This window comes from Pseudophryne corroboree, chromosome 6 (assembly GCF_028390025.1).
Source record: "Pseudophryne corroboree isolate aPseCor3 chromosome 6, aPseCor3.hap2, whole genome shotgun sequence".
Lineage (NCBI taxonomy): Eukaryota > Metazoa > Chordata > Amphibia > Anura > Myobatrachidae > Pseudophryne > Pseudophryne corroboree.
In genome coordinates, this window is record NC_086449.1 from 394,706,803 (window position 1) to 394,729,077 (window position 22,275).

General features: G+C 44.7%; 1 protein-coding gene across 1 annotated transcript in view; it reads right to left on the reverse strand.

The window, feature by feature from the left end:
• Positions 1 to 22,275, reverse strand: part of KIN (Kin17 DNA and RNA binding protein) — a 78,163-nt gene that overhangs the window by 38,205 nt on the left and 17,683 nt on the right. The window contains exons 6-8 of the mRNA XM_063926819.1: positions 20,442 to 20,490; positions 20,161 to 20,218; positions 19,957 to 20,080 (exon numbers count right to left, since the gene is read on the reverse strand). Coding sequence (XP_063782889.1) covers positions 19,957 to 20,080; positions 20,161 to 20,218; positions 20,442 to 20,490 — 231 coding nt within the window. The remainder of the gene's footprint in view (positions 1 to 19,956; positions 20,081 to 20,160; positions 20,219 to 20,441; positions 20,491 to 22,275) is intronic.

A 22,275-nucleotide genomic window follows, 5' to 3' on the forward strand; every position in this document is an offset into this window, starting at 1 on the left:
TTGCCAAAATCATATAACGTGTGGCCCTTTTGGAAAATACGGTTGATTCGTCACCTTCACTACCGGAATCAGTGCCTGTGTCTGGGTCTGTGTCGACCGACTGAGGCAAGGGGCGTTTTACAGCCCCTGACGGTGTTTGAGGCGCCTGGACAGGCACTAAGTGAGTGTCCGGCCGCCTCATGTCGGCAAACGACTGCTTAAGCGAGTTGACGCTATCCCGTAATTCCACAAATAAGGCATCCATTCTGGTGTCGACCCCCTAGAAGGTGACATCCTCATATTTGGCAATTTCTCCGCCTCCACACCAATAACGTCCTCATACATGTCGACACACACGTACCGACACACAGCAGACACACAGGGAATGCTCTATACGAAGACAGGACCCACTAGCCCTTTGGGGAGACAGAGGGAGAGTCTGCCAGCACACACCAAAAAGCGCTATATATGACAGGGATAGCCTTATGATTAAGTGCTCCCTTATAGCTGCTTTTATATTAATATATTGCCATTTATTTTGCCCCCCCTCTCTGTTATACCCTGTTTCTGTAGTGCAGTGCAGGGGAGAGACCTGGGAGCCTTCCTGACCAGCGGAGCTGTGACAGAAAATGGCGCCGTGTGCTGAGGAGATAGGCCCCGCCCCTTTTCCGGCGGGCTCGTCTCCCGCTATTTAGTACATTTAGGCAGGGGTAAATATCTCCATATAGCCTCTGGGGCTATATGTGAGGTATTTTTAGCCTTTTTAAAGGTTTACATTTGCCTCCCAGGGCGCCCCCCCCCAGCGCCCTGCACCCTCAGTGACTGCCGTGTGAAGTGTGCTGAGAGGAAATGGCGCACAGCTGCAGTGCTGTGCGCTACCTTAAGAAGACTGCAGGAGTCTTCAGCCGCCGATTCTGGACCTCTTCTTGCTTCAGCATCTGTGAGGGGGCCGGCGGCGTGGCTCCGGTGACCATCCAGGCTGTACCTGTGATCGTCCCTCTGGAGCTTCATGTCCAGTAGCCAAGAAGCCAATCCATCCTGCACGCAGGTGAGTTCACTTCTTCTCCCCTCTGTCCCTCGTTGCAGTGATCCTGTTGCCAGCAGGAATCACTGTAAAATAAAAAACCTAAGCTAAACTCTCTAAGCAGCTCTTTATGAGAGCCACCTAGAATTGCACCCTTCTCGGCCGGGCACAAAAATCTAACTGGAGTCTGGAGGAGGGTCATGGGGGGAGGAGCCAGTACACACCACCTGACCTGTAAAAGCTTTACTTTTGTGCCCTGTCTCCTGCGGAGCCGCTATCCCCCATGGTCCTTTCAGGAACCCCAGCATCCACTTAGGACGATAGAGAAATAAAGTATATTCCAACTGCCCAAGTTGACGGCCCAGTGCTCCTCATGTAGAAGTAGCAATCACATTTATTTCGAAAAAATAGAGCGCCCTCGCCAGGGTCTCTTGAAAAGTTATGGTATAATAGGGTGACAGTGTCTATGTAGACAAAAGGTCCACACATGTTTTTTATTTTATTTATGTTTTTGGGCTGTCAATTTGTAGGTTTTAGCACATGAAACCCCGATTAGTGTACTGCGTCCGCTCACCATGCTTCGGGCAAGGCAACCGTTCCCAATCGTAGACACGCGGATGGTAATTTCTAACATACACAGCACTATTGTAGATAAAGCACATAACACACCAAAAAATTAAGAAAGGTAAAAAAACAGCTTAGCTTTTTATCCCAATGCCAAAGGTATAGTGATTCAGTTGGCAAATGATCCTAATTAGGTCCACAACAGATGCCCAAATTAGGAGGAGGTGTAATGGAAAGCCCTCTACGGCTTCATCAGGAGTGTCCCGGTAAACCAAGGCTGCTAATTGTGATATGCCCAACTAATTCTATTATCCGGTACGCAGAATACCTACATGAGTGTTGTTTGTGTATCAAATACAACGAGAAATGATTACACTATGAGGCACTTGTTTCATCTCTATTGATTTCAGATTGTTGCCTCTAACCCAGCAGCATGTTGAGAAACTGATCAGCAGCCATCCATAGAAAGATCTTAGGAATAAAGTGTAATCACGACAGATATGGAACATTTCCATTCATATAAGGACTCACTGATAACGACTTTGGAAGAAAGGAGAAGTAGCGCACTGACTTATCACTGTTTACTAAAATATATTATATATATAGATATATATATATATATATATATATAATATATAGATATATATATAATATATAGATATAGATATAATAGATATAGATATAGATTATATATATTTCCCTTTTTTGTTTATTTCTATGTAGACCGCTAACACAAAAAAATATTGTGAAACTATTTGGAGGAGGTATACGGCCTGCTTATGAATGTGAAGATATTCAATCTCACTACCTTAAAGTCGAAAAATAAGAAACATAGAATGTGACAGCAGATAAGAACCACTTGGCCCATATTTTTTTTATCTCAAACCTTATTTGATCCTAATTTATTTGTAAGGATATCCTTATGTCTACCCCATGCATGTTTAAATTGCTCTACTGTCTTAGCCTCTACCACCTCTGATGGGAGGCTATTCCACTTGTCCACTACCCTATCTAAAAAAGTCTATAAATATTATATATATATATATATATATATATATATATATATATATATATATATATATATATATAACCCAGCGCTCCTATAAAAACTTAACTATTCCACCAGTTGTTGCTTATTTCATTAGATCTTGTGCATCTGTTTAATTTCACAGTATATTGTAAATTGCTGCTCCCATAGGTAGTACTGTTCTACCAATAGTAAACCAATTTTTAGAAATAACACTTGTTATCAAGGGAGCGCAAAAATAAAATATACAAACTCTTTATTTTTAAAATGTACATAAACAGAAAAAACCCACATTCAATAAATACATTGGAGTCAATATACATAAACACCGCTATCCATATCTATATGAAAACTAATATATCTATTTCATATTGCCCTTTATTACAACGGAAAATGTCTATTAAAGTGTCCAAGAAATCCTCATGGATAAAGCTGTTGTAAATTTATAATCGTTACTTTCCAGTAGTAGTTGATACTTAAAGTTCCTTCTTGTGGATAAATAGCAACAATTGTAACCACCGCCTCTATTTAATGTTACTGCAGTTGAAAGTTCATATATAAAACTCACGTGAGTATTAGAGGAAAGCAGGGGGAGTACGCCGTGGTAGTTGGTAAATCACAGCGGTATGCTACGACACCCGCTATTCGTGGCTGGATCTTAATGACACTCGCGGTTGGAATATTTTTCTCTCGGGTGGGGTAGAGACCTCCTTGGCTCAGCCTCAGATTGCTTTTTCTTCCCCACCGCTGTCTTCGCAATGGACGTCCGCCGCAGTGTAGCTTGTTGTAAACGGGCTTAAAATGTCAGCATTCAGAATGTCCGGTAAAGCACCTTCCTTACGCGTTTCTCCGCTGTTATCCAAGAGCGGTTTCGTCAGAGGATACATCAGCAGCCTAACAGGCTCTTTTTATACTGCACCGGACCAATAGCATTACTAATTAATTAATTAAATGCATTCATGTAATGACTCCCATATGTATTAGCTTACTAAATTACACATATAAACAGCATTTCACAATCTATTATAGTTAAAATAAAAATAAGCAACACGGTGGTTTAAGAATAACAATAGTATGTAATTATATGCAGATTATCATCTAATCCTTCTATCGATATCCTGTATCAATTATCACATATTCATAGATAGGAGACAGAAACACTAAGAATCCCCACTTTATTCATAAAAAGCCAAGCCTTTAAGGATAACCTAAATCCACATCAATACTGAAGCAGCTCTCATGGTGCAGGGGAACCATCACCTACACTCCATACAGTGAGTCCCATGTTCGAATCTGACTCGCTCAACTTATCATTAATATTATTTAGTTACTTTAAATAAATTATTCTATCGATTTATTTATACTTTTATTTTTATTTTAACACCTGGAATAATTTATCACTTCCTTAAAACCTAGTTCTCCTATATATTATAATCATCCCATATTGTGATTCCATTGCTGCTTTAAACAACACAAAGAAACCCTTAAAAAGGTTCCAGGGTTTAAAGAAGGAGGGGAGGCGGAAGAGAAGGGGGGAAAAAAACATTGAACCAGAAAAAAGTGTGGAAGAGATGGGAAAAGAGACCTGATGTTCATCATTTCTAGTGGATTTTTCTAGAGGATTTTGAAAGAACACACACAACGCAATATGCATTTTATTCCTAAAAAGAAAGCTGTTCCCAAAATGCAACTACTTCTAATAGTTTATTTGTTTATTTAATTAAAATCTTCAGAGACCACCAATATTATTCAATTCGATGCTCTCATTCAGACCATCGGGGGTGAGGGTACCCAAAGAAAAAATCCAAAATGCCTCCCTTGTGCAAAGACGATTGAATCTGTCTCCCCCCCTCGGGGTAGGGCCCAGAATACTCAATCGCCTGCACCTTCAAAACTTCCACATTCCCAGCATGACAATATGTGACGTGCCTTGAAACACTATGTTTAAGGTTCTTTTTACTCACATTCCTTCTATGCTCGAGAAACCTAACATTTAAACTTCTTGTCGTTCTTCCTACATATTGTTTTCTACATATGCAGGTTATCAGGTATATCACATACGTATGCTGACAATTAATAACTGTACCTATATCAAATTTCAGATGCAAAGACATTGATTCAAAGCTGGTACTTCTGTTAATCATATGGGGGCATGTTAAACAGTTTTTCTTTCCACATTTGAAACATCCTCTTAAAGGGGTTAACCAATTTAAAGCCTGAATGCTCTCTGATCTCTGTCCCTGATAGAAACTTGGGGAAACATGATTTTTAATATTTTTGGCCTTTCGAAATACAACCTTCACTGTCTCTCCTAGGCAAGGGTTAAGAGTCTTGTCTAGTTTGAGTATTCCAAAGTTTTTTCTTAGAACGTCCTTGATCTCATTAGAGCAATTATTATATTTAGTAATGAATGGGAGTATTTTATTTTCATCTCGATCTTTACCCTTAGTTTCATTATTTTCCCCAAGTTCAATGATAGATGCCCTAGATAGAAGGGAGTCTCTACTTCTATTATTTGCAACTTTTAGAGATTTATCTAGCAACTCTACTGGATATCCTTGATCTAGAAAAGCCTCTGTAAGTATCTCAGCTTGCTTGTGAAAATCCTCTTGTCCCGTGCAGTTTCTTTTCATTCTTAAATATTGTCCCATGGGTATATTGTCTTTCCATTTTTGGTGGTGACAACTCTTGTAGTTAAGATAACCATTACAATCAACCTCCTTCCTATAGGTACTAGTAGTAACAACTTCTTCCCTGACAGAGAGAGCAATATCCAAATAATGAATGTGTGTAGGGTGATAAGAATACGTGAATTTTAAACCAAAAGTGTTAGAATTAATATAAGATAGAAAAGATGAAATACTCGACTCCCCATCCCAAATAATAAATAAATCATCAATGTACCGACCATACAGCACCAAGTTCGCCCCATAGGGACCACCCCAAATATATTGGTCCTCAAACAGGCCCATATACAAATTAGCAAAACTTGGGGCGAACTTGGTGCCCATGGCGGTACAGTGTATCTGAAGAAAAAACTGTGCATTAAATAAAAAATAGTTATGTGCTAAAATATATTCAATTGACTCCAATACAAACTCACGTCGTTCCGGCATCAATCCCACATCCTGATTTAAAAAATGACGACATGCCTCAATCCCCCCTTGATGGGGGATGTTTGTGTAAAGTGATTCCACATCACATGTTAAGAAAACATAATTTTGTTTCCATTTAACACTATCCAAACTTAACCCTTGCCTAGGAGAGACAGTGAAGGTTGTATTTCGAAAGGCCAAAAATATTAAAAATCATGTTTCCCCAAGTTTCTATCAGGGACAGAGATCAGAGAGCATTCAGGCTTTAAATTGGTTAACCCCTTTAAGAGGATGTTTCAAATGTGGAAAGAAAAACTGTTTAACATGCCCCCATATGATTAACAGAAGTACCAGCTTTGAATCAATGTCTTTGCATCTGAAATTTGATATAGGTACAGTTATTAATTGTCAGCATACGTATGTGATATACCTGATAACCTGCATATGTAGAAAACAATATGTAGAAAGAACGACAAGAAGTTTAAATGTTAGGTTTCTCGAGCATAGAAGGAATGTGAGTAAAAAGAACCTTAAACATAGTGTTTCAAGGCACGTCACATATTGTCATGCTGGGAATGTGGAAGTTTTGAAGGTGCAGGCGATTGAGTATGTGGGCCCTACCCCGAGGGGGGGAGACAGATTCAATCGTCTTTGCACAAGGGAGGCATTTTGGATTTTTTCTTTGGGTACCCTCACCCCCGATGGTCTGAATGAGAGCATCGAATTGAATAATATTGGTGGTCTCTGAAGATTTTAATTAAATAAACAAATAAACTATTAGAAGTAGTTGCATTTTGGGAACAGCTTTCTTTTTAGGAATAAAATGCATATTGCGTTGTGTGTGTTCTTTCAAAATCCTCTAGAAAAATCCACTAGAAATGATGAACATCAGGTCTCTTTTCCCATCTCTTCCACACTTTTTTCTGGTTCAATGTTTTTTCCCCCCCTTCTCTTCCGCCTCCCCTCCTTCTTTAAACCCTGGAACCTTTTTAAGGGTTTCTTTGTGTTGTTTAAAGCAGCAATGGAATCACAATATGGGATGATTATAATATATAGGAGAACTAGGTTTTAAGGAAGTGATAAATTATTCCAGGTGTTAAAATAAAAATAAAAGTATAAATAAAATCGATAGAATAATTTATTTAAAGTAACTAAATAATATTAATGATAAGTTGAGCGAGTCAGATTCGAACATGGGACTCACTGTATGGAGTGTAGGTGATGGTTCCCCTGCGCCATGAGAGCCGCTTCAGTATTGATGTGGATTTAGGTTATCCTTAAAGGCTTGGCTTTTTATGAATAAAGTGGGGATTCTTAGTGTTTCTGTCTCCTATCTATGAATATGTGATAATTGATACAGGATATCGATAGAAGGATTAGATGATAATCTGCATATAATTACATACTATTGTTATTCTTAAACCACCATGTTGCTTATTTTTATTTTTAACTATAATAGATTGTGAAATGCTGTTCATATTTGTAATTAGTAAGCTAATACATATGGGAGTCATTACATGAATGCATTTAATTAATTAATTAGTAATGCTATTGGTCCGGTGCAGTTTAAAAAGAGCCTGTTAGGCTGCTGATGTATCCTCTGACGAAACCGCTCTTGGATAACAGCGGAGAAACGCGTAAGGAAGGTGCTTTACCGGACATTCTGAATGCTGACATTTTAAGCCCGTTTACAACAAGCTACACTGCGGCGGACGTCCATTGCTAAGACAGCGGTGGGGAAGAAAAAGCAATCTGAGGCTGAGCAAAGGAGGTCTCTACCCCACCCGAGAGAAAAATATTCCAACCGCGAGTGTCATTAAGATCCAGCCACGAATAGGGGGGGTCGTAGCATACCGCTGTGATTTACCAACTACCATGGCGTTCTCCCCCTGCTTTCCTCTAATACTCACGTGAGTTATATATGAACTTTCAACTGCAGTAACATTAAAATAAGAATTTACTCACCGGTAATTCTATTTCTCGTAGTCCGTAGTGGATGCTGGGAACTCCGTAAGGACCATGGGGATAGCGGGCTCCGAAGGAGGCTGGGCACTCTAGAAAGATTTATGACTACCTGGTGTGCACTGGCTCCTCCCACTATGACCCTCCTCCAAGCCTCAGTTAGGACACTGTGCCCGGACGAGCTGACACAATAAGGAAGGATTTTGAATCCCGGGTAAGACTCATACCAGCCACACCAATCACACCGTACAACTCGTGATACTATATCCAGTTTGACAGTATGAAAACAACTGAGCCTCTCAACAGATGGCTCAACCATAACCCTTTAGTTAGCAATAACTATTTACAAGTATTGCAGACAATCCGCACTTGGGATGGGCACCCAGCATCCACTACGGACTACGAGAAATAGAATTACCGGTGAGTAAATTAATATTTTCTCTGACGTCCTAGTGGATGCTGGGAACTCCGTAAGGACCATGGGGATTATACCAAAGCTCCCAAACGGGCGGGAGAGTGCGGATGACTGCAGCACCGAATGAGAGAACTCCAGGTCCTCCTCAGCCAGGGTATCAAATTTGTAGAATTTTGCAAACGTGTTTGCCCCTGACCAAGTAGCTGCTCGGCAAAGTTGTAAAGCCGAGACCCCTCGGGCAGCCGCCCAAGATGAGCCCACCTTCCTTGTGGAGTGGGCATTTACAGATTTTGGCTGTGGCAGGCCTGCTACAGAATGTGCAAGCTGAATTGTACTACAAATCCAGCGAGCAATAGTCTGCTTAGAAGCAGGAGCACCCAGCTTGTTGGGTGCATACAGGATAAACAGCGAGTCAGATTTTCTGACTCCAGCCGTCCTGGAAACATATTTTCAGGGGCCTGACAACGTCTAGCAACTTGGAGTCCTCCAAATCCCTAGTAGCCGCAGGCACCACAATAGGCTGGTTCAGGTGAAACGCTGACACCACCTTAGGGAGAAACTGGGGACGAGTCCTCAATTCTGCCCTATCCATATGGAAAATCAGATAAGGGCTTTTACATGATAAAGCCGCCAATTCTGGCACTCGCCTGGCTGAAGCCAAGGCCAATAACATGACCACTTTCCACGTGAGATATTTTAGATCCACGGTTTTTAGTGGCTCAAACCAATGTGATTTTAAGAAACTCAACACCACGTTGAGATCCCAAGGTGCCACAGGAGGCACGAACGGGGGCTGAATATGCAGCACTCCTTTCACAAATGTCTGAACTTCAGGTACTGAAGCTAGTTCTTTTTGAAAGAAAATCGACAGAGCCGAGATCTGTACTTTAATGGAGCCTAGTTTTAGGCCCATATTCACTCCTGCTTGCAGGAAATGCAGAAATCGACCTAGTTGAAATTCCTCTGTTGTGGCCTTTTTGGCCTCGCCCCATGCAACATATTTCCGCCATATGCGGTGATAATGATTTGCCGTAACATCTTTCCTGGCTTTAATAAGCGTAGGAATGACTTCTTCCGGAATACCCTTTTCCTTCAGGATCCGGCGTTCAACCGCCATGCCGTCAAACGTAGCTGCGGTAAGTCTTGGAACAGACAGGGCCCCTGCTGTAGCAGGTCCTGTCTGAGCGGCAGAGGCCACGGGTCCTCTGAGATCATCTCTTGAAGTTCCGGGTACCACGCTCGTCTTGGCCAATCCGGAACCACGAGAATTGTGTTTACTCCTCGCTTTCTTATTATTCTCAATACCTTTGGTATGAGAGGAAGAGGAGGGAACACAAACCGACTGGTACACCCACGGTGTCACTAGAGCATCCACAGCTATCGCCTGAGGGTCCCTTGACCTGGCGCAATATCTTTTTAACTTTTTGTTGAGGCGGGACGCCATCATGTCCACCTGTGGTTTTTCCCAACGGTTTACCAGCATCTGGAAAACTTCTGGATGAAGTCCCCACTCTCCCGGGTGGAGGTCGTGTCCAATAGGTCCCACTGAAAGATTCTGGCATGGAACCTGCCGAAGGGAATTGCTTCGTAAGAAGCTACCATCTTTCCCAGGACCCGCGTGCAGTGATGCACCGATACCTGTTTTGGTTTCAGGAGGTCTCTGACTAGAGATGACAACTCCCTGGCTTTCTCCTCCGGGAGAAACACTTTTTTCTGGACTGTATCCAGAATCATACCCAGGAACAGTAGCCGTGTCGTCAGAACCAGCTGTGACTTTGGGATATTCAGAATCCAGCCGTGCTGGTGCAGCACTTCCTGAGATAGTGCTACTCCCACCAACAACTGTTCCTTGGACCTCGCCTTTATTAGGAGATCGTCCAAGTACGGGATAATTAAAACTCCCTTTTTTCGAAGGAGTATCATCATTTCCGCCATAACCTTGATAAATACCCTCGGTGCCGTGGACAGTCCAAACGGCAGCGTCTGGAACTGGTAATGGCAATCCTGTACCACAAATCTGAGGTACTCCTGGTGAGGATGGTAAATGGGGACATGCAAGTAAGCATCCTTGATGTCCAGGGATACCATGTAATCCCCCTCGTCCAGGCTTGCAATAACCGCCCTGAGCGATTCCATCTTGAACTTGAATTTTTTTATGTATGTGTTCAAGGATTTCAAATTTAAAATGGGTCTCACCGAAACGTCCGGTTTCGGCACCACAAATAGTGTGGAATAGTAACCCCGGCCTTGTTGAAGTAGGGGTACCTTGATTATCACCTGCTGGGAATACAGCTTGTGAATTGCCGCTAGCACCGCCTCCCTGTCTGAGGGAGCAATCGGCAAGGCAGATTTTAGGAACCGGTGGGGTGGAGACGCCTCGAATTCCAGTTTGTACCCCTGAGATACTATTTGAAGGATCCAGGGATCCAACTGTGAGCGAGCCCACTGATAGCTGAAATTCTTGAGGCGGCCCCCCACCGTACCTGGCTCCGCCTGTGGAGCCCCACCGTCATGCGGCGGACTTGGAAGAAGAAGCGGGGGAGGACTTTTGCTCTTGGGAACCTGCTGTTTGTTGCAGCCTTTTTCCCCTACCTCTGCCTCTGGACAGAAAAGACCCGCCTTATCCACGCTTGTTTTTCTGGGTCCGAAAGGACTGAACCTGATAAAACGGCGCCTTCTTAGGCTGTGAGGGGACATGGGGTAAAAATGCTGACTTCCCAGACGTTGCTGTGGAAACTAGGTCCGAGAGACCATCCCCAAATAATTCCTCACCCTTATAAGGCAAAACTTCCATGTGCCTTTTAGAATCTGCATCTCCTGTCCACTGGCGAGTCCATAAGCCTCTCCTAGCAGAAAATAAGAATTTACTTACCGATAATTCTATTTCTCGTAGTCCGTAGTGGATGCTGGGGACTCCGTAAGGACCATGGGGAATAGCGGCTCCGCAGGAGACTGGGCACAAAAGTAAAGCTTTAGAACTACCTGGTGTGCACTGGCTCCTCCCCCTATGACCCTCCTCCAAGCCTCAGTTAGGATACTGTGCCCGGACGAGCGTACACAATAAGGAAGGATTTTGAATCCCGGGTAAGACTCATACCAGCCACACCAATCACACCATATAACTTGTGATCTAAACCCAGTTAACAGCATGATAACAGAGGAGCCTCTAGAAGATGGCTCACTACAGCAATAACCCGATTTTTTGGTAACAATAACTATGTACCAGTATTGCAGACAATCCGCACTTGGGATGGGCGCCCAGCATCCACTACGGACTACGAGAAATAGAATTATCGGTAAGTAAATTCTTATTTTCTCTAACATCCTAAGTGGATGCTGGGGACTCCGTAAGGACCATGGGGATTATACCAAAGCTCCCAAACGGGCGGGAGAGTGCGGATGACTCTGCAGCACCAAATGAGAGAACTCCAGGTCCTCCTCAGCCAGGGTATCAAATTTGTAGAATTTTACAAACGTATTAGCTCCTGACCAAGTAGCTGCTCGGCAAAGTTGTAAAGCCGAGACCCCTCGGGCAGCCGCCCAAGATGAGCCCACCTTCCTTGTGGAATGGGCTTTTACAGATTTTGGCTGCTTAGAAGCAGGAGCACCCAGCTTGTTGGGTGCATACAGAATAAACAACGAGTCAGATTTTCTGACTCCAGCCGTCCTGGAAACCTATATTTCCAGGGCTCTGACAACGTCTAGCAACTTGGAGTCCTCCAAGTCCCTAGTAGCCGCAGGCACCACAATAGGTTGATTCAGGTGAAACGCTGAAAACCACCTTAGGGAGAAACTGAGGACAAGTCCTCAATTCCGCCCTGTCCGAATGGAAAATCAGATGAGGGCTTTTACAGGATAAAGCCGCCAATTCTGACACGCACCTGGCCCAGGCCAGGGCCAACAGCATGACCACTTTCCATGTGAGATATTTTAACTCCACATATTTAAGTGGTTCAAACCAATGTGACTTTTGGAACCCAAAAACTACATTTAGATCCCAAGGTGCCACTGGAGGCACAAAGGAGGCTGTATATACAGTACCCCTTTCACAAACGTCTGAACTTCAGGGACTGAAGCTAGTTCTTGGCCGAAATTTGAACCTTAATGGACCTCCATTTCAGGCCCATAGACAGTCCTGTTTGCAGGAAATGTAGGAATCGACCTAGTTGAAAATTCCTCCGTCGGGGCCTTACTGGCCTCGCACCACGCAACATATTTTCGCCAAATGCGGTGATAATGTTTTGCGGTTATATCTTTCCTGGCTTTGATCAGGATAGGGATGACTTCATCCGGAATGCCTTTTTCCTTCAGGATCCGGCGTTCAACCGCCCTGCCGTTAAACGCAGCCGCGGTAAGTCTTGGAACAGACAGGGTCCTTGCTGGAGCAGGTCCCTTCTTAGAGGTAGAGGCCACGGATCCTCCGTGAGCATCTCTTGAAGTTCCGGTTACCAAGTCCTTCTTGGCCAATCCGGAGCCACGAATATAGTGCTTACTCCTCTCCATCTTATAATTCTCAGTACCTTGGTTATGAGAGGCAGAGGAGGGAACACATACACTGACTGGTACACCCACTGTGTTACCAGAGCGTCTACAGCTATTGCCTGAGGGTCCCTTGACCTGGCGCAATACTTGTCGAGTTTTATAAACATGTGGAAGACTTCTGGGTGAAGTCCCCACTCTCCCGGGTGGAGGTCGTGTCTGCTGAGGAAAGTCTGCTTCCCAGTTGTCCACTCCCGGAATGAATACTGCTGACAGTGCTATCACATGATTTTCCGCCCAGCGAAGAATCCTTGCAGCTTCTGCCATTGCCCTTCTGCTTCTTGTGTCACCCTGTCTGTTTACGTGGGTGACTGCCGTGATGTTGTCCGAATGGATCAACTCCGGGTGACCTTGAAGCAGAGGTCTTGCTGAGCTTAGAGCATTGTAAATGGCCCTTAGCTTCAGGATATTTATGTGAAGTGATGTCTCCAGGCTTGACCATAAGCTCTGGAAATTCCTTCCCTGTGTGACTGCTCCCCAGCCTCGCAGGCTGGCACCCGTGGTCACCAGGACCCAGTCCTGAATGTGCGGCCCTCTAGAAGATGAGCACTCTGCAACCACCACAGGAGAGACACCCTTGTGCTTGGTGACAGGGTTATCCGCTGATGCATCTGAAGATGCGACCCAGACCATTTGTCCAGCAGGTCCCACTGGAAAGTTCTTGCGTGGAATCTGCCGCATGGGATTGCTTCATAGGAAGCCACCATTTTTCCCAGAACCATCTCATTGATGTACTGAGACTTGGCTCGGTTATAGGAGGTTCCCGACTAGCTCGGATAACTCCCTGACTTTCTCCTCCGGGAGAAACACCTTTTTCTGAACTGTGTCCAGGATCATCCCTAAGAACAGAAGACGAGTCGTCGGAATCAGCTGCGATTTTGGAATATTGAGAATCCAATCGTGCTGCCGCAACACTACCTGAGATAGTGCTACACCGACCTCCAACTGTTCCCTGGATCTTACCCTTATCAGGGAATCGTCCAAGTAAGGGATAACTAAAATTCCCTTCCTTCGAAGGAGTATCATCATTTCGGCCATTACCTTGGTAAAAACCCGGGGTGCCGTGGACCATTCATACGGCAGCGTCTGAAACCGATAGTGACAGTTCTGTACCATAAACCTGAGGTACCCTTGGTGAGAAGGGTAAATTGGGACATGAAGGTAAGCATCCTTGATGTCCCGAGACATCATGTAGTCCTCTTCTTCCAGGTTCGTAATCACTGCTCTGAGTGACTCAATCTTGAATTTGAACCTCTGTATGTAAGTGTTCAAAGATTTTAGATTTAGAATCGGTCTCACCGAGCCGTCCGGCTTCGGTACCACAACAGTGTGGAATAATACCCCGTTCCCTGTTGCAGGAGGGGTACCTTGATTATCACCTGCTGGGAATACAGCTTGTGAATGGCTTCCAAAACTGTCTCCCTGTCAGAAGGAGACATCGGTAAAGCCGACTTTAGGAAACGTCTCGAATTCCAATTTTTACCCTTGAGATATCACCTGAAGGATCCAGGGGTCTACTTGCGAGTGAGCCCACTGCGCGCTGAAATTCATTGAGACGGGCCCCCACCGTGCCTGATTCTGCTTGTAAAGCCCCAGCGTCATACTGAGGGCTTGGCAGAGGCGGGAGAGGGTTTCTGTTCCTGGGAACTGGCTGATTTCTGCAGCCTTTTTCCTCTCCCTCTGTCACGGGGCAGAAATGAGGAACCTTTTGCCCGCTTGCCCACGAAAAGACTGCGCCTGATAATACGGCGTCTTCTCATGTTGAGAGGCGACCTGGGGTACAAACGTGGATTTCCCAGCTGTTGCCGTGGCCACCAGGTCTAAAAGACCGACCCCAAATAACTCCTCCCCTTAATAAGGCAATACTTCCAAATGCCGTTTGGAATCCGCATCACCTGACCACTGTCGTGTCCATAACCCTCTACTGGTAGAAATGGACAACGCACTTAGACTTGATGCCAGTCGGCAAATATTCCGCTGTGCATCACGCATATATAGAAATGCATCTTTTAAATGCTCTATAGGCAATAATATACTGTCCCTATCTAGGGTATCAATATTTTCAGTCAGGGAATCCGACCACGCCAACCCAGCACTGCACATCCAGGCTGAGGCGATTGCTGGTCGCAGTATAACACCAGTATGTGTGTAAATACCTTTTAGGATGCCCTCCTGCTTTCTATCAGCAGGATCCTTAAGGGCGGCCATCTCAGGAGAGTGTAGAGCCCTTGTTCTTACAAGCGTGTGAGCGCTTTATCCACCCTAGGGGGTGTTTCCCAACGCCCCCTAACCTCTGGCGGGAAAGGATATAATGCCAATAACATTTTAGAAATTATCAGTTGTTATCGGGGGAAAACCACGCATCATCACACACCTCATTTAAATTCTCAGATTCAGGAAAACTACAGGTAGTTTTTCCTCACCGAACATAATACCCCTTTTTGGTGGTACTCGTATTATCAGAAATGTGTAAAACATTTTTCATTGCCTCAATCATGTAACGTGTGGCCCTACTGGAAGTCACATTTGTCTCTTCACCGTCGACACTGGAGTCAGTATCCGTGCCGGCGTCTATATCTGCCATCTGAGGTAAAGGGCGCTTTAGAGCCCCTGACGGCCTATGAGACGTCTGGACAGGCACAAGCTGAGTAGCCGGCTGTCTCATGTCAACCACTGTCTTTTATACAGAGCTGACACTGTTACGTAATTCCTTCCAACAGTTCATCCACTCAGGTGTCGACCCCCTAGGGGGTGACATCACTATTACAGGCAATCTGCTCCGTCTCCACATCATTTTTCTCCTCATACATGTCGACACAAACGTACCGACATACAGCACACACACAGGGAATGCTCTGATAGAGGACAGGACCCCACTAGCCCTTTGGGGAGACAGAGGGAGAGTTTGCCAGCACACACCAGAGCGCTATATATATATATATATATATATATATATATATATATATATATATATATATATATATATATATATATATATATATACACACACACAGGGATAACCTTATATAAGTGTTTTTCCCCTTATAGCTGCTGTATCTTTAATACTGCGCGTAATTAGTGCCCCCCCTCTCTTTTTTAACCCTTTCTGTAGTGTAGTGACTGCAGGGGAGAGCCAGGGAGCTTCCCTCCAACGGAGCTGTGAGGGAAAATGGCGCCAGTGTGCTGAGGAGATAGGCTCCGCCCCCTTATCGGTGGCCTTATCTCCCGTTTTTCTATGTATTCTGGCAGGGGTTAAATTCATCCATATAGCCCAGGAGCTATATGTGATGCATTTTTTGCCATCCAAGGTGTTTTTATTGCGTCTCAGGGCGCCCCCCCCCCAGCGCCCTGCACCCTCAGTGACCGGAGTGTGAAGTGTGCTGAGAGCAATGGCGCACAGCTGCAGTGCTGTGCGCTACCTTGTTGAAGACAGGACGTCTTCTGCCGCCGATTTTCCGGACCTCTTCTGTCTTCTGGCTCTGTAAGGGGGCCGGCGGCGCGGCTCTGGGACCCATCCATGGCTGGGCCTGTGATCGTCCCTCTGGAGCTAATGTCCAGTAGCCTAAGAAGCCCAATCCACTCTGCACGCAGGTGAGTTCGCTTCTTCTCCCCTTAGTCCCTCGATGCAGTGAGCCTGTTGCCAGCAGGTCTCACTGAAAATAAAAAACCTAAAACTAAACTTTTCACTAAGCAGCTCAGGAGAGCCACCTAGTGTGCACCCTTCTCGTTCGGGCACAAAAATCTAACTGAGGCTTGGAGGAGGGTCATAGGGGGAGGAGCCAGTGCACACCAGGTAGTTCTAAAGCTTTACTTTTGTGCCCGGTCTCCTGCGGAGCCGCTATTCCCCATGGTCCTTACGGAGTCCCCAGCATCCACTTAGGACGTTAGAGAAATGGACAATGCACTTACTTTAGATGCCAGCCGGCAGATTTCCCTCTGTGCATCTCTCATATATAAGACTGAGTCTTTGATATGGTCTATGGTTAGCAGGATCGTGTCTGTCTAGTGTGTCAATATTTTCTGACAGTTTATCTGACCACGCAGCGGCAGCACTGCACATCCATGCTGACGCAATAGCTGGCCTAAGTATAATGCCTGAGTGTGTGTATACAGACTTCAGGATCGCCTCCTGCTTTCTATCAGCAGGTTCCTTGAGGGCGGCCGTATCCGGAGACGGTAGTGCCACCTTTTTAGACAAACGTGTGAGCGCTTTATCCACCCTAGGAGGTGTTTCCCAACGTGACCTATCCTCTGGCGGGAAAGGGAACGCCATTAGTACCTTCTTAGGAATTACCAATTTTTTATCAGGGAAAGCCCACGCTTCTTCACACACTTCATTTAATTCATCTGATGGGGGAAAAACTACGGGTAGTTTTTTCTCCCCAAACATAATACCCTTTTTAGTGGTACCTGTATTTATATCAGAAATGTGTAACACCTCTTTCATTGCCTCAATCATGCAGTGAATGGCCTTAGTGGGCATCAGGTTAGACTCATCGTCGTCGACACTGGTGTCAGTATCAGTGTCGACATCTGGGTCTGCGGTCTGAGGTAGCGGGCGTTTTAGAGCCCCTGATGACCTGTGAGACGCCTGGACAGGCACGAGCTGAGAAGTCGGCTGTCCCACATTTGGCAGGTCGTCAAATTTCTTATGTAAGGAGTCTATACGTGCACTCATTTCTTTCCATAAGCTCATCCACTCAGGTGTCTGCCCCGCAGGGGGTGACATCCCTTCTAAAGGCATCTGCTCCGTCTCCACATCATTATCCTCATCAAACATGTCGACACAGCCGTACCGACACACTGCACACACACAGGGAATGCTCCAACAGAGGACAGGACCCACAAAAGCCCTTTGGGGGGACAGTGAGAGTATGCCAGCACACACCAGAGCGCTATATAATGCAGGGACTAACTGAGTTATGTCCCCTATAGCTGCTTTTTTTATATAAATGTATACTGCGCCTAAATTTAGTGCCCCCCCTCTCTTTTTTACCCTTTTCTGTAGTGTAGACTGCAGGGGAGAGCCAGGGAGCTTCCTTCCAGCGGAGCTGTGAGGGAAAAATGGCGCCAGTGTGCTGAAGGAGATAGCTCCGCCCCTTTTCCGGACTATTCTCCCGCTTTTTCCTATATTCTGGCAGGGGTATTTTCCACATATATAGCCTCTGGGGCTATATATTGTGGTATTTTTGCCAGCCAAGGTGTTATTATTGCTTCTCAGGACGCCCCCCCCCAGCGCCCTGCACCCTCAGTGACCGGAGTGTGAAGTGTGTGTGAGGAGCAATGGCGCACAGCTGCAGTGCTGTGCGCTACCTTGGTGAAGACTGATGTCTTCTGCCGCCGATTTTCCGGATCTCTTCTTGCTTCTGGCTCTGTAAGGGGGACGGCGGCGCGGCTCCGGGACCGAACACCAAGGCTGGGCCTGCGGTCGATCCCTCTGGAGCTAATGGTGTCCAGTAGCCTAAGAAGCCCAAGCTGGCTGCAAGCAGGCAGGTTCGCTTCTTCTCCCCTTAGTCCCTCGCTGCAGTGAGCCTGTTGCCAGCAGGTCTCACTGAAAATAAAAAACCTAATTTCTATACTTTCTTTCTAAAGGCTCAGGAGAGCCCCTAGTGTGCATCCAACCTCGGCCGGGCACAAAATCTAACTGGGGCTTGGAGGAGGGTCATAGTGGGAGGAGCCAGTGCACACCAGGTAGTCATAAATCTTTCTAGAGTGCCCAGCCTCCTTCGGAGCCCGCTATTCCCCATGGACCTTACGGAGTTCCCAGCATCCACTAGGACGTCAGAGAAATAGAGGCGGTGGTTACAATTGTTGCTGTTTATCCACAAGAAGGAACTTTAAGTATCAACTACTACTGGAAAGTAACGATTATAAATTTACAACAGCTTTATCCATGAGGATTTCTTGGACACTTTAATAGACATTTTCCGTTGTAATAAAGGGCAATATGAAATAGATATATTAGTTTTCATATAAATATGGATAGCGGTGTTTATGTATATTGACTCCAATGTATTTATTGAATGTGGGTTTTTTCTGTTTATATACATTTTAAAAATAAAGAGTTTGTATATTTTATTTTTGCACTACCCTATCTGTGAAGTAATTTTTCCTCAAATTTCCCATGAACCTCCTCCCCTCCAGTCTCAGTGCATGTCCTTGTGTCCTATTGCTTCTCTTCATATGGAGAATGTTTCCCTCCTGGACTTTGTTAAAACCCTTGATATATTTGAACGTTTCTATCATGTCTCCCTTTCCCTTCTCTGCTCCAAACTATACATATTGAAATGTTTTAGTCTTCTGGGTATGTTTTAGGATGTAGGCCATGCACCATTTTAGTTGCCCTTCTTTGTACATTCTCTAATGCAGGGATGGGGAACCTTCAGCCCTCTAGCTATTGTTGAACTACACATACTAAAACTGTTGCAGGGCATGCTGGGATGTGTAGTTCAACAACAGCTGGAGGGCCAAAGGTTCCCCATCCCTGCTCAAATGTATTAATATCCTTTTGCAGATAAGCCTTCCAGAACTGAACACAGTAGATGAGGTCGTACCGATGACCTATACAGTGGCATTATTACTTCTTTCTTTCTGCTGCTGATTCCTCTCCCAGTGCAGCCAAGCATCTGACTTGCCTTCCTCACTGCTTTGTTACATTGCTTACCTGCCTTTTAGTCACCTGAAATAGTGACTCCTAGATCCCTTTCCTCCTCAGTAGTTTCCAGTATAGTGCCATTAATATTATATTTATCCTTTGGATTTTTGAGACCCAAGTGAATGATTTTTTATTTTTTTGGCATTAAACCGCCATTGTCACACTCTTGACCATTCCTCTAGTCTACCTAGATCCTCAATCATTTGTTTTACCCCTCCTGGTGTGTCTACCCTCTTGCACACCTTTGTTTCATCTGCAAAAAGGCATACTTTCCATTTAATGCCATTTGCAACGTCACCAATAAAGATATTAAAATGAAGTAATTTCTGTGTAACACATTGATGTGCATTCAGGTACTTTTAATTACGTCATATGTACTGTACATCATGTTGTTCTAAGTATAAAAAATATATATTTTACTTATTGATCGAATACATACTTGTGCCTAAATAATAGACTGGGAGTCACTTTATTTTAACTACGTAGCGGCCCTTCTATCGAGTATTAAAATTAATTGCGATTGATAAAACTTGCGGCACATGACAAATGGTGCTCAAGCCAATCAGCTCACAACTGTCATTTTTCAAATACATGACAGTTAGGAGATGATTGGCTGGAGCATCATTTAACATCTGCAATGAGTTTTAACATTCACGAGTTTTAACACAGTTTGCTAAAAAAGCCCCTAAATCCCACCTCCATTATTTCATCGAGTGCAGATTTCTTCTTCTTCTTCTCTTTAGGTTGGCTCGGAGTGGGTTCCTTTCTCTTTACCGGCCCAGTCATGGCAGCAGATTTTAGTGCATTGGATGCAAGTGAACTAGAGGAGGAATGGAGTGTAAATCAGCATGCCACGTACATCACATTTAAATTAGCACAGCATCTGCAAGAATAACTCACCCGGACTTTGAAGAAGCTGGCACTGATGTACTTGCACCTTTGCCCAAATTAAATGTAACTACAGAAAACGAAAAGAAAAATGTAGGAAATTACCAGGTTCATTTTCACAATACATGTCAAAAGGCACAGGAATATAATCCTTTACTTACATTATGGCCTTCTGACTAAAACTGCTGAGAGCAGGTAAGCATGTGTGGCCAGCTTCATTTCTGTAGAATCATTTAATTCTGGCAAGTGTGAAACATTGAGGCATGTACATAGACCACATAGAAAAATCATACCTTTCTCTTCCTCATTTTCTCTGCTTAATTCTGTGTAGACAGGAGTGTCCTGTAAATTAGAAATAAATAGGTGGTAAAGTCAAGGGCAGAGAGTGAAGAGGGGGAGTCGTGGCACACAGAGAAGGGAGATGACAGTGACAAAGAGATGAGGTTCTTGATGTACGACTACTTCGAGAGGGAAAGGGTAACAATGTAGGAGGAAAGCATCATTTTAAATGGAGGGAGTCTGCCTTACAGAGTAATTTCTTCCACTGACGCTCTGTGGTACGTGAACATTTATGAAGATATCTGGTGAATTGGGAATGCCAGGGTTGAGGTGTTGATCCGCAAGTTCATTTTCACAATATACATGTCATAAGGCACAGGAATATAATCCTTTACTTACATTATGGCCTACTGACTAAAACTGCTGAGAGCAGGTAAGCATGTGTGGCCAGCTTCATTTCTGTATAATCATTCTGATCGCTGGAGCAACAGAGTCAAGAGCAAATGGAGGCATTGTATAGGGAAGTGGCTTGATCAGGGCATGAGAGAGAGAATAGGGTAGAGAAGCGAGTCGAACAGGGAGGATAAGGAAACTGTGTCGATGGCCTCAATTAGTGATGGTAGCATTGGAAGGTAGAGCTGGAGAAGCGAAGATGGATAAGTTAAAAGAGAGCAGGTGATGGCAGAGAGGGGGAATGGGGAGTTGGAGTAGTCAGAAATGTCACAACGGTGAGTGAAGACAAGATTAAGTGAGGGCCCACTCACATGGGAGGGTCAGGAGGTACACTGGGAGAGACCAAGTGATGATGTGAGGTTAAGGAGTTTAGAGACAGAGGACAAACCTATGACCAGTGTTTACAAGGACTATGACACATGAAGTTCACAAAACACCCTCAAATTTATTCAAATTGAACTATAAAGACCAATAAAGTCACTAAAATGTAAGTTAAAAATATAAACAAAACAACAATTGTACATTTTCAAAAACACTTTAATCCATCAAATTAGTTTTAACGTATGGGTTGATATCGAATCATCACAAAAGCAGGCACACAAACCATTCTGCTAATAAGGCGTAATAAAGAATTAGTAGAATGGACATCTCCATAATGTAATTATCATGTCCAATGAGTAAGAAACATCAGTAAAGCAGGAGGACGTTAGATTTTTATCTTGAATCATGCTTGGGAGGAGGGATGACAAGTAACACAATTTTAAGATACACTTTGAAAATAAGAATGTCAGCTTCCCGTAATGTTAACTCATTTGTATTTTTAAATATACTGTATCAGGGGGCGTGGCCTAGCAGGCAAGCAGAGAACACGTGCCTGGGTAGAGCTCCGGGTTATTGTTTTATTTAAAGCTTTAAATTGGCCTTCTTCTGCCGACACCCGGCTTCCTTCACACCCAGCCTATTGTCCTGCCAGGACCAAGTGTGCATAGTCTCGGAGCCGGAGGGGGCCTCCAGCCTCCTTGAGGGTTGAGGCCTGCACACTGTACAGAAGCCGGGGGCTATATTTCCGCAGGTATCCAGACTTGGCTACCTCCCCTTCTATACGCAGCGCTGTAATTCCCCTTGAGCAGCCCTGCACTCACCTATCTCCTGGGTCCTACCATTCCTCTAAACGAGCACTTCTAATCAGCACTGACCACGGGCGGGAAGAGCTCCGCTGCCATGTTACAGCCCGGGATCTGGAGTCAGACGCATCTCCCGGAAGTGGTCCCTATCCGCCCTGGCCCTTTCTCACTGCGGCTCCCGTCCTTCTCCCGTCGCGGCTCCCGTCCTCCTCTTACCGCTGCCTTGACGGACGGCTCTGCAGGGATTCCTCCAATGACAGCCCGGCGGTGA